General features: G+C 47.4%; 1 protein-coding gene across 2 annotated transcripts in view; it reads left to right on the forward strand.

The window, feature by feature from the left end:
- LOC138970863 (uncharacterized) overlaps positions 1-12,232 on the forward strand; it is a 29,085-nt gene extending 16,853 nt beyond the window's left edge. Inside the window, exon 5 of one of the 2 annotated variants that reach the window (XM_070343426.1) lies at positions 8,962-12,232. In XM_070343426.1, the coding sequence (XP_070199527.1) occupies positions 8,962-9,483 (522 nt within the window). In that variant the 3' untranslated portion in view covers positions 9,484-12,232. The remainder of the gene's footprint in view (positions 1-8,961) is intronic. The other variant, XM_070343427.1, reaches the window with a different exon arrangement.
- The last annotated feature ends 1,206 nt before the right edge of the window (positions 12,233-13,438 follow it).

The following is a 13,438-nucleotide window of genomic DNA, read 5'->3' on the forward strand; positions in this document are numbered from 1 at the left end:
TTCTTCTGTTGTTTCTGCGCCTTCCTCTTTGTCGGCGCCGGAACAGGGGGCACTTGTGTCCTCTTTAATTAAGTCATTAGTTCCAGAGATCCGGTCTTTGGTTCAACAGGAAATGCAGCGTTCGTCGGCTTCCGGCAGTGCTGCGGTGCCTCCTTCCGTGGGGGGTGTACAGTCCCTCTCTTCACTGGTGGCTTCCGGTTCGGGGGTACAACTTCCTGCCTCTGCCTTTACCACTTCTGTCAGTGGACATCCAAGTAAGTCGACTTGGTCCCACAGCCCTCGTGGGGCGTCGGGACACTCCCTGCTGGGAGACAAGTCAATTGGGCAGAGTCACCCTCTGCATTCTCCTGGTGAAACGTCCTCCCGTTTCGGCTTGGACGTTGGTAGCCAGTCTGTGCTTTATGCTGATGTCCGTCCCCGCCAGAATGTCCGGGACTTTGACTCTCAGCAGCAGCTTCCGTTTACGGTCGCCGCATTTCCGGCTTCGGCCGGAAGCACAGTTCCTGCCCTCACTTCCCGCCCAGCCGGTTGTGAGGGTATGGATTACAGGCTGGCCTCAGGGCCTTGCGGCCCCCGGCCACAGCCTGCTCCGGTTTCGGCCGGATACGCTGCCCCTCTTCCGAGTACATCAGCTTGGATCCCGGAGAGGGAACAACAGCGTTCAGCGGTGGCACATGCCGTGCATCAGCTGGGGCGGTCGTCTTCGTTCCCGGACGGGATGTCGACTTCCGCCCACCCACTTCCGGACGTTTCCGATGCGTTTTCGGCTTTCCCTTTGCCTGCGGGCCGCGGGGTGAGCCAAGAACAATTTCGGCGTCACGACTTTCCGGTTTCCGGACAGGCCGCGGACGTTTCGGCTTCGGTTGTGGATGATTTCGATCCTCCGTTTGACCAGTCTGAGGTTCAGTCACTGGTTAGCGAGGATCCTCGTACGGGATTTCCGTCTCGGCTTCGGACTATTCTGAGTTCCGCCGCGGAAGTTACATCCCGCTACTTTCCTGAGGGGGCTTCGGCTTCCGGAGTTTCGGCTTCCGTTCCTCCCTCAGCGATGGCCGACTTCCTTCCTGGGAGGGAGGACACTTCCTCCTTCCGGTTTGTGGAGTCACCGGCAGTGGCCTACCACCTTTCTCAGGTACTTGCGAAGACTTCGCGCCAGAGTGGTGGTTTGCCGGCCGTGCCTGTCCCGCTTCTGGTTCCTTTTGGGCCGGTTCCGGAGCAGGCACAGTCTTGGGTTGCTTCGGGGGCTCAATCCTCTTCCGGTGTCACTGCGGGTCATCAGAAGTTTGTTCTGCCTTCGAACAACCGGAACCTGATAGCGTCGTTTTCGCTTCCCCGGTCTTCGTTACCGTTGACGAGGGATCTGCTGCCTCTTTTGTCAAAACAGGTCAGGCATGATTCTGTTTTGTCTGTAAAAGAGTCGACGCTAGTCAGTTTGGAGGAGATTGCACGCCAGCTTCTGGAGCTCGCGTCTATCTCCGACACTCTGGTTCGCACTCTGTCTCGGTCTCTGACCGATTCTCTCGTTCCGTTCACCCTTAGCGAGGAGCAGAACGCGGACGACATTTCTGTCCTTCTCGCTGCTCTCGCTAAGGTGAACGAGGAACAGACGCGGCTCTCCTCCCTGCAATATGCACACGCGGTGATGAGCAGGAGGGATCTGTTTCTGGACCACTCTCACTTTTCGGACCAGGCTACCCGGGATGCCCTTCGGGTTTCCCCGGTTGTAGAGGGGTCTCTGTTCGGCCAAATGGCGGTAGACGCTCGGCAGAAAGAGATCCAGTCACTCAAGGACACGCAGTTCTGTGACTTTGCTCTACAGGGCATGAGGCAGGCTAAGCCTTCACAGCAAGTGAAGGCTCAGTCTTCGTCTCAACCCAAGCCTGGGTCCAAGAGACCTGCACAGCAGTCGTCTCGAGGTGGAAAGAAACGGACTGCGTCGGGAAGGGGACGTGGCGGCTCTGGTAGCAAGCCTCACCCCCAAGCCGCCACGCCCCCTTCCCCCCCAATGAAGTGCTCCCGGTCTCACCCCCCTTCCGCCCTCCACTCCAGTGATGGCGGGAGGCCCCTCCCGGGCACTCTCCAATTGGATGGTCTCTGTAGACAGCCAATGGATAGTGGGAGTGGTGAGATCGGGCTTCCGTCTGCTATGGCGGGAAGAGAAGGCACCTTTTTCCCGGCGGCCGCCGCCCTTCAAGCCCCCCTCCTCGCAGGAAGCAAGGTCCGTTCTTCAGACGGAAATTGTCTCCCTGGTGCAGAAGGGTGCGGTAGAGAGGGTCCTGGACCAAAGCTCTCTGGGATTTTACGGGCGTCTTTTCGCCGTTCCCAAGGCTTCAGGGGCCTGGCGTCCGGTCTTGGACTCAACACGTTCTTGAGAGAGATCAAGTTCAAGATGGAGACGCCAGCCACGGTCAGGGACTCTCTCCGCCCAGGAGATTGGGCGACCTCTATAGACCTGACGGATGCATATTTTCACATTCTTATGCATCCTTCCGACCGGAAGTGGCTTCGTTTGCGGTGGGGCGATCAGGTCTACCAGTTTCGCGCACTCCCTTTCGGGCTGTCTCTCGCACTGTGGATTTTTTACCATGGTGGTGAGACAGTTTTGCGCCCTGGTGAGGTCGCAGGGTATCAGACTGCGGGCTTCTCTGGACGATTGGCTCATCCTGAACCAATCCCAGATAGGTTGTGCGCAGCATACCCAATCGGTCCTTCGAGAGGCCTCCTTGCTGGGGTTCTCGATCAACCGATCAAAGTCGGAGTTGATCCCGTCTCGGACATTCACCTATCTGGGGATGTCTTTCGACACGGTGGCTTGGACGGTCCAACCCTCCCAGAGCAGGGTGGACAAGCTCCAAGCTCAGATCCGCTCCACTTTGCCTCTCCTGCAGGCTTCCCTCCGGTCTCTGGCCTCCATCTTGGGGCAGATGGAGTCTATGGCTCTGTTGGTTCCTCTGGGCAGGGTCCACAAACGGCCTTTGCAGGCAGCACTGAAACCGTTTGTGGACTCATCTCAGGTGGACTGGAACGCCCTTGTCCCTCTTCAGGGATGGTTCCAGTGCGCGACCCTTCCGTGGCTGGACACGGACTGGGTCTGCCAAGGAGTGCCGATTGCTTTGCCACCCCCAGATCTGGATCTCTTCACGGATGCTTCCCTATGGGGGTGGGGAGCGCACACGGATCTACACACGGTGTCAGGTCTGTGGTCGGCAGAACAGAGCCAGTGGCATATCAACTTGCTGGAACTAGAAGCTGTAGCTCTAGCTCTTGTCGAGTTTCTGCCCTCCCTGCAGGCCAAGCATGTTCGTCTGTTTACAGACAACACGACTGTGGCCGCTTATCTCAACAAGCAGGGAGGCTCGCGGTCCCCGTCTCTCTCGGACAGGGCCTGCGAGATTCTGAAGTGGTGCACCCTGCACCACATCATTATCTCGGCCAGGTTCCTTCCAGGGAGGCTGAACACTCTGGCGGACGCTCTCAGCCGGTCCGACAGGGTGCTTCAGTCAGAGTGGACCATCACTCACGGGGCACTGCTGCGCCTTAGGGCCCAGGTCCAAAAGCCTCTCGTGGATCTGTTTGCCAGCAGGTTCTCGAAGAGGCTTCCGGTGTTCGTCTCGCCATTCCCGGATCCCCAGGCTTGGCAAGTGAACGCTCTGGACATCTCCTGGACGGGTCTGGAGGCGTACGCCTTCCCGCCTTTCCAATTACTCAGCCGAGTAATTCGAAAGGCGGAACTGGAGGGGCCGACTCTTCTTCTGGTCGCCCCTCTCTGGCCGTCGCAGGTCTGGTTCCCAGACCTGCTTCGGCTCTCCCAAGGGCCTCCCATTCCTCTCTCCCTCGGGAGAGGGGAACTCGTGCAGCCCCGAACAGGTGTTCCACACGAGGAGCCCAGTCTTCTGAAGCTTCACGTGTGGAGGTTGTTCGGGACTCACTGAGGCGCTCTGGGGCGTCTTCTCTGACGCTGGACCTGGTGGGCCGTTCACATAGGGCGTCCACTGCGTCCGTTTATGCCTCTCACTGGAGGTCCTGGTCCACCTGGTGTTCTGCTAGGGGGGTTAGTGCGGTTGCGCCTCGCTCTATGCAGGTCGCCAACCATCTCTCCTTTCTCTTCTCACAGGGCGCGTCCGTTTCCTCTTTGAGGGTCCGGCGCTCTGCGATTTCCGCTACACTCAAACAGATTGGTCGTTCGATCAATGTAGGGGGAGTGATAGCGGCTGTGATTAAGGGTGCTTCTCTTAAGCAGGTCAGGTCCAGATTGGCCACCCCTAAGTGGGATCTGTTCCTGGTGTTAGCATTTTTACGTTCTACGGAATTTGAGCCTTTGCGAGAGGCTAGTCTTCACAACCTTACTCGGAAGACTCTGTTCTTGCTTCTGTTGGCTACGGCCCGGCGGGGTAGCGAGGTCCACGCTCTGTCGGGTCTGCCTGGTGATATTTCGTTTGAATCGGACGGTTCAGTGTCTTTACACTTCCGGCCCGATTTCTTGGCTAAAAATCAGGCTCCGGGGCAGGCCTCTCCGTTGGTTAGAGTCAAGGCTCTGACCAACGCGTTGGCTCCGGATGATCCTGATTTGGTCAACTGTCCTGTTCGGGCGCTGCGTTTGTACTTAACCCGCACTCAGGCTGTACGTTCTAGTACTCAGAAGCTGTTATTTCTTTCCATTCTTACCGCACGGGAGAAAGACATTTCTAAGGTCACGCTGGCACGGTGGGTGACTTCGCTCATACGACAAGCTTATGTCTGGAGTCACACAAACGGGGGGGGGGGGGGGGGGGGGGGGGGGCTCTGCCTGCCTTTCCCCTGGACTCTGCTCGAGACTAGGGCTTGGGCGTCGTCGCTTGCTGTGCTACGCTCCAAACGTCTGGACGAGGTCTTGTCCACTGCTTATTGGCGTTCCGAAGATATATTTATTAACTATTATCTTCGGGACGTCTCTGCTCTTCGCCAGGACGGCTCACGCGGGCTTCCTGCCCTTGTGGCAGCCGGCCAGGTTCTGGCTAGAATGTGATGGTGAGTTTGATTTATTTTCTTGCCCACCGCCATGTTGATGTTATCTGCTTTATAAGATTCGGAGTAAGAATATGTAATTTAATGGAAAATTTCTTAGTAAATTTTCATTTGATTAATATACTTACCCGAATCACATAGTGAATTCCCTCCCGCCTTCCCCGCTTATGGTTTTAGTTTCTTTAAAGCCGTGTGGTGGCAGACGGGAAGTAGCTATATGGGAGGTAACTCCCGGGGAACCTGCCCATTACCTTGGCTACTTCAGCCTTTTTGGGGTTGGGTTGCTTCCCTTAAATGTTTTTGATGGGTTAGCGTTTTCAGTACCTAGCATGTGAGTCTGTGACAATGCTTTATGTGATTCGGGTAAGTATATTAATCAAATGAAAATTTACTAAGAAATTTTCCATTTTGAAGTAAAAAAACCTATGAGTGTTGGCTTCGTGTTTGTTACATAAGCTTAAAGCCCCATTATGTCTCAAATGGTTTACAAAACGATTTAAATCTTCTAATGAAAAAAGCAGTTCTAACCTTATGGAATTGCAATAGCATTAAATAACAAGAGGCGAAGCCTTCAAGGCTCCCGTAAGAAATCAACAAACAGTAACACAAACTCATCCGTCACACACACACACACACACACACACACACTCACACACACGCACACACACACACACACACAGTTAAAACTAACGCATCATATCAACTCCATGTATAATTTTCCAAAGAAGGCAAACAGATAAAATGACTGTGTATTTGTTGTTGGTGCAGTTGTCCTTCAATGAGATCTTGTGCAATCCTCACACACACACACACACAGGCACTGTGTTCATTTGCAAATCTACCATCAGCTTATCTGTCTTTTGCACTGCAGACACTAAGCAATAGGTACCTGCCATGTGGTCACTTTTTCCACTGCTGTCCTCAGTCCCATACTTTTCATCAAGACTTGTCACCATGCCGAGTGGATCTAAATTCGGAAGTCTTCATGTGGCTGAGGCATATCTGACATAGCGTCGATCTTGTAGGTTAACCTCCTTTCTGAAACAAATGGCAAAATGCGATTAGTTATGATGACTACAACCTACACAAATATAAACAGTGTTTTGAAACAGAATAGTCAGGTTATACAAGCCACTTTACCTTTGCAGCATGGTAACCCTACAATATGCGAAACATGTCAACTGACTGCAGCAGCCTGGTTCTTAAAATAATTCTGACGGTCAACACAACCAACACACTATTCACATTCCATTTTAAGGAACAACGGAGGTACTCTCTGAGGGTCTTGTTTAAATGATAACGATCAACTCAGGAGGGAAAAAACAAGAGAGGAAAAAAGAAACCACATCAACCGCAGAAAAATACAGAATCACTGTGACACATGTCATGTACCATTATTTACAAACAAATGCCACAGCAAGCTTTGTCTCAAAATTCTCATTCTACCTTCTGTCCGAAAGAATCTAATCTTACGTTGTACTGCCTTGAAAGAAAATGCCAACAAAGACAAGAAAGCTGTTGCAAGGTAAGCTTACCAAACGTTACATAGCGAATCATGATAGTGCGTAAACAGCAAACAGTACAATCAAAGAGAGAATCGAGTCTGGAATGAAACGCGATACAGATCTAGCATTCAAAAACTGTCTTTCAAGTTCAAGGAAGTTGTTGCAAGGTAAGACTTACTAAATTGTACAGACAAAACCATGACAGTGCATGTTTTGAATCTGAGGAAAAAATCGTGATCATTTTGACTTTGAGAACAGATTCATTCCGTTTCCTTATATCTGCATGTTCAAGTAAATGATGGACAGTTTTTTTCGGGCAGAGTAAACTTAAATTGAGACTCTACTGCAAGTCTTGAAATTCACATAAATCGAACCACGAACAATTAAAGACATCCAAACATTACAGGCACTTTAGATCAACTCATTTCACCAGAGGTGACTGCCTAGCACTGTGTTTGACATCCGTGTCTGCTGAAATAAAAAGAAATTAAAACAGTAGGTGACACGTTATCAGAGTGGGAGACACTAGATCTGTCTCTGTACTTACCGGGATACGGCTGCCAGATCGACACTGCGCTTTCGACAGCTCTTCCTCGCGTGGACATTGGAAAAACGCTGTGCAGATCAAATTGTAGGAAATCTCCCTTTGGTAGCTTCTTTATTTACTTTTCTGGAGCTTAGAAACCGAACAACATGAAGTCGTCTTCCCCGAATCGGCGAATGCAGAAGTGAGAACTGGAGAAGTGAATCTATACCACAATCCTTCGCGCGACCCCTGACCTGGTCTTGACACCTGACCTGGTCTACATGCCACACACGACAGAAACCAGTCAACTGCTTGTACCCCTTCAAAACCCCCCACCACCCGTTTTCTTTGGATACACGCTTAAACTACACACATGCCGACACAATGTTGATCATTGCTTCAATATTTTGAAGATGGTGCAAGAAAAATAACCAGGTGAAATGAGTATTTCGGTGTTTAGTCAAATGTTAAAGTTTCTACCACAGACATACATACACACGCACACACGCACACGCGCACACACGCACAGACGGACAAAGTTACGATCGCATAGGCTACACTTACGTGAGCCAAAAACAGTTTGTGTGAATTGCTATTTAGCTCGCGTAAACCACACACCAGATTTCGTGGTTTATCTAACCCCTGAACCATCGTGAACCCGTGTGATTCACTTTCCTTTTTTTTCACAATTTAGTCGTCAGTTTGTGATTTCAATGCGACTGCCATGGCTGTATCTGCAATAGCACGTTATTGTGTACCTCTGATTCTAAAACGCAACAAACGGCTGCAAGTCGCACGATTTTGTCGGCGGCGGCTGGCTTCAAAGAAAGCGAGCACTATGCAGAAAAATCGTCTGCTTTGAGACACGACCTTTTGACCGGGCTATCTTTTTTTAAACTTTCAAAACTTCGAATTGTACTGATCTTGTCTTGATGAAAAAAGAAATCTTTTATGATTTAAGAATGTTTGTGTTACAAGCTGTCAATTTATAATCTAGATTTAGCGCCAAAACCACAAAAACAACTCAATAGCAACAAAACTAGTGTAATACATTAGTAGTCAATCTTCTGCTTGACTGTATTTACAACACAAATACAGAGTACAGTACTCTGCAACACATGAAACCCAAATACAACATGTGTCCATACAATACCGCATAATTTATTAAAACACAGCTGCGGCCATTGTTGATTTTAATCAACCAATTTTCTTGTATATATTCATGGCGTCGTTGTCCACTCTCTTCACTCTGCTGGGCAAGTCTCGGTCAAAGTCAGTCGGAACTAGCCCAGAGTCTCTCTCTCTCTCTCCTATTACAGCATATAAGGCAGTAGTAGGAGAGAGAGAGAGACTCTGGGCTAGATCTGTGTGTGCGAGTTTTTGGGTGCAGGCCTATAAGTCCTGTACGCACGGGAGTGCCTGTATGTGTGAATGTGTGTTAGTGCGTGCAATCACATGTATGTTTATGTGTGTGTGTGTGTGCATGTGACAAAAAACATGTTATAAGCGTATCTCTTCAGCGCTGAAAGTCCAACAAATGGTGTACTCGCCTTTGGCTAGTGATTCTGAAAATGTACTAACCATAGAGCAAACTTTACAAGCCAAACCAACAATTTGTTTCAGCAACTTTAATCTGTTGGATTCTGGTCTGACGCTTGGGTTGCTGTAAGCTCATGTTGTATATATATGGCTCTTTGCTGGCCTTTTCATTTTATCTTCAGTAGACCTGTCCCTTCATTGTTTCTGCTTTTTCAGTCTGCTATTCTTCTGTTTGAAGTAAAGTCGGGCGAGGCAGAAAATGAATTTTCAGCTAGCATACATCTTACAGTAATAGAGGGACACATGCAATGTAACCGAGGGAGAACACACTTGGGTAGTGAACGCTTGTTCTTGTTTAATTGTGTGTAAATGCATTGACTGTTGCAGGTTCACAAGCTGGTGGTGTTAGCAGTGTCTCCCTGTGCCAGTCTCCTGTTTATGGGCGATGGTGGACAACCAGCCAACTGTCTGAGAGTGCGCCTCTCTCCACCCGTCTCTCGTTCTGCTGTGTCTGCCTTGGTCTTCTTTATGTATACAGGCCGCCTGGTGGAGCGACACAGCACAGTGCAAGACTTGGAGCATCTGGCCAAGGCTTTGCACATCACCTCTCTGCACAAAATGTGTCGGGTCTTTCTAGGCACACTCTCCACCTCCACGCCTTCATCTGACAGAGAGGGAGAAGGCCAGCCCGACAGAGAGGCCACTGAAAGGTCAGAGTTCCATGGGTGCTTGACAAGGCAAGGTACTTCGTGGCAGTCACAGCTCAGTCAGCACCAAGCAGATACAGACATCTCTGACCAAGCAGTGTTCCCTCAACACCAACATCATTCACAAGCAAATGGATACCAAGGTGTAACATGCACCACATCATGCCAGGTACAGTTCAGTGAACGGCAGACAAATATATAGGGATGCTTGTCGGTCATGGTTGAGTTACTCTCAGGCTGATACAATGTACAAGCTCAACCTACCAGCCTGAGCAGAGTGAAAAGTAAGTAGATCACACCAGTCAAGGCCGTGTGAGCTAACAGAGTCAGAGAAAAAAGGTACACAGCACCATAACAGTTGCTTATCCACCAGGTATGCGACCACTGGCAGAGTGACTGTGGAGCTGAGGAACTTTCTGCACTCACTTGGTGCCATGAAAGACACCACTATCTAAGAAACATATAAAGAGTGACACTTCCAGCAGCACAGAGCAGCATAAACAGTGATCTTGTTCGACGGACACAGAGGATTGACTTGTTACCAGAAAGTAACGTTAAAAAGTGAAAGCATATATACACAAAGGGAAAATGACAAAGCAGATGTTGCAAAGAATTCAGGTTTGAACAGATTGCAGCCTCATCGTTTATCAACTATGGAAACTAACCATTGGTCATCCAAGCAGTACCAAGTGTATACAGCGACCTTAGGGATGCTTTCTTCCATCATTCCTGTGCAAACTGTGAAGAGTCATAGTCCACATTTCTATCCTTACACTGCTAACAGTAATGAGTGCATTGATGGAACTACATCTATACTGTATCGAAATGGATAATGTTTAAGTGAGGCCAGACTGCAATTTTGTCTGACACAATCTCGTTATGTCCTTGGCTTGAGCTATGCTTCCCCTCGTCTTCCATAACAAAGTATCCCTGCAACACCCTCCTCTTGACTGCTAATGTGATCACTGACCTCTGAGACACTACCTGGCCAAGTAGTCACCAGCAGCATTGTTTGCTTGGGACAATAAACTTGGATAACGGTGGGCATTGGAGCATAGCAAAGATTATGCAAGATTGTTTCATTAGCTGTTATCCCACTAAGCGTGTACAGTGTTAATTGTTGCTGTTTATACATGTATTAACAAAAAAATACAAGTGCGCAACCCAGTCATTTAAGTGACTATTTTGTATTTGCCCAAACAAACGAAAATACAGACAACTTATTTTCATTTCTCTTGACCCAGATTACTTTGGTATGGTTCCTATTGTCATGCATTTTGCACGCAATCCATATACATACTAGTAGGGAACTTTCTTTTTCTCGGAAAAGCTCTGTAAACTGTTTTGACTTTTTATTCTTCAACACTCTGTCTCATACATCCCTTCTTCTGAGTAACGGAAGCGTGAGTTATATTGTATGAACCATGCTTAATTGGTGTTGAAGTCAACTTCTTTGATCATGCACTGATTTCATGAAAATGATACCTTCACATACACTTCGTCAATGCTTTAAACTTTGACGTTTGATGTGTGTGCTTAAATAACATGGTAACTTTGGGATGTTGGATGTGTGTTGAAAAGAAATGTTAAATGTAGGCTGCTCTCATGATTAACAGATCATGTGTGATGATGTGGCGCATTTAGCATTCCGTTACATGTACTTTGTGTTTAACATGTAATCTGAATCATACTTATAAGATCATGTAACTTTTATTGTATTTTTATGACAACAGTTATTCATGTACCTCACGTCAACAGAAAAAAAGTTTTTCAGGATTGTGACTTTTTTACTGTACAGTAAAACCTGAGTCTAGCGGACCTTTGTTGTAACGGCCACCTGCTACATACGGACAGTTTATCATGGAACGAACACGATTTCAACAATAACTAACCTTTAACGGACGGACACCTGCCACTTACGGACGCGGACACGATTTTTCGGACCGTAGGAAGTGTAAACACTGTCACAAACGGACACTACGTACATGAAAACGCAACTTCGAAAACTCGACTGTTATTCAGGTCAGTGCTCGGCAGCCGTAGCACAAATGGTTGTTGATTGGTTGTCCTGTCCCTTTTCTGACCAATCAGTGGCTTGTTTAGATGGAGACTCACTTTCACTCACGCACATTCGCTTCGTTCACTTTCGCTTTTCCGCTCTCTCTCTCTCTCTCTTTGTAAGCAATCGTTCAAAGGAAATAATAGTTAACACAGCTAAATTTCTGTTCCATGCATTTATGCTGAGACTAGAAAAACTGAATGAAACAAGAGCTGACCCAATTTGGTCGAGACACACTGCGGAATTTCCCGTTGAACGACCGATGAAGAGTCAGCTATTTTTAGCTTTGTGACGTCCGACTTGCGTAAGTTTGAATGCACAGTGTGTGTAGGGAACGGGGTAGGTGGAGGGTGGGGGGAGGGGATGTTGTTGTTGTTGTTGTTGTTGTTGTTTGCTACATGTATCATTTGTTTACTCACATTTTCAGTGAGTCTCATGTTCAATCCATTGAAAGGGGCTGTTGTCTCTCTCTCTCTCTCTCTCTATTTTCAGTGCTCTTTGTAAAATATTGCCCCGGCCCCTCGACCTGTGAAGAAAGGACACCTGTCTAATAGGGACACCATTACCATACCCCAAGGGTGTCCTTTAGAGACAGGTTATACTGTATTGGCGATTTTCCTTACTTTTATTGTGAATATGCTCACTTGAAAATGTGTACTGCTGATATAAAAGGTATGTGCATGTTTAAATGATAAATATATATATATACAACACAACCAGTCAAACTGCCTCGCTTTTGGGGTGATTTTGTTTCCAGTACATTATTGCTAATGTCGACAAATTTGCAAAGTTTATTGAAGATAAATTATATTAAATAGAGTATGGTTTATTTCATTTTATTTGTCTTTGATAGTGAATACACTTTCAGAATAAAGAACAATAAGAAAAATCATGTCAAAGGATTAATTATTCACGTGGTGTAACCTTGCCCGGTATCATGAACACAGGCGACATTTGCATAAAATGTTTTTTGTCAGCTTAATATCAATTCAAACATAACATATAATATCTATACTTTTGGATTCACGAAAGATTAAAGAATCCAATGGAACCACTTTGTTTGTTATCTATAATTTTAAGTAAATGTTAAGTTTTCAAGCTGAAATGCAATCCCTTGGTCAAGAATGGGTCAAAGAATGTTTGACCAAAATTCTAATCAATTTGAATTTTTTTTAAATGAGGACACCACAGTGCCACTTCAACTTTTTTTTAAAGCCAGATATGTAGAGGTTACATGTTGAGTCTCAGTGATTATTAAAAATAATGGTCGAAGTTTGCGGATCATGAAAAATGCGAGCTTCAGCGAGCTTTTTCATGACCGCGAACTGAGACCATTATTTTTAATAATCACTGAGACGAGGCATGTAACCTCTTTATTCCTCCTTTCTTCAGTTATTCAAAGAAAAGAGGAGTTTTTGTGCGAAAGTTTGATCGAATCCTTATCACTCAACCAGTCTACCTGCGCAGGCGATTGAATAATGCGCGGTTGTATAGTTCAGGGAAAATCATTCAATTCGGTTAACACTTCTTGTCAGTTTCCCCGTTTTGAACTAAATTCTAGTACACAGTTATGTTGTTATTCTGCTGTGGTGGTAAAGGCAGATAGTGTGTGTTCTGTTCATGTTTTGGTATCGCTTAGGAAAAGTTCTTTCTTCGAATGGGATTAGCAGACGAACCTTTGCACCCGTGTTCCAACGTTAAAAACTGTATGAAGTTCACATGGGTGCAACTCTGCCGGCTACACGCCGGCAGCCGGTTTTTGGTTTCATCGGCTGCCGGCAGTGCCGGTTTTTGAAAAGTTGACGAGCATAATAAGGATGAATAGTATGGTTTACTTTGTATGTTTTTGTTCCAGGAGAGGTTTTTTTTGGCATTTTAAATACTAAAAAAGCTTCAGCTTCTGGGGGGCAAACCCCCCCAGACCCCCCCAACGGGGCGCTGCCCCTGTACCCCGCCAGGGGCCTACTGGCCACTGGACCCCAACTCTTGCAGGTTTTTGGAATTTTCCAGGTTGCACCCATGAGTTCAGTTTTCTGGGGCAAAATAGTGTATGAAACCGCTGTATGTTCTTTAAATTGATGAAATGTGTGCATTTGGT

This window comes from Littorina saxatilis, linkage group LG7, assembly GCF_037325665.1.
Source record: "Littorina saxatilis isolate snail1 linkage group LG7, US_GU_Lsax_2.0, whole genome shotgun sequence".
In the NCBI taxonomy this organism is placed as follows: Eukaryota; Metazoa; Mollusca; class Gastropoda; order Littorinimorpha; family Littorinidae; genus Littorina; species Littorina saxatilis.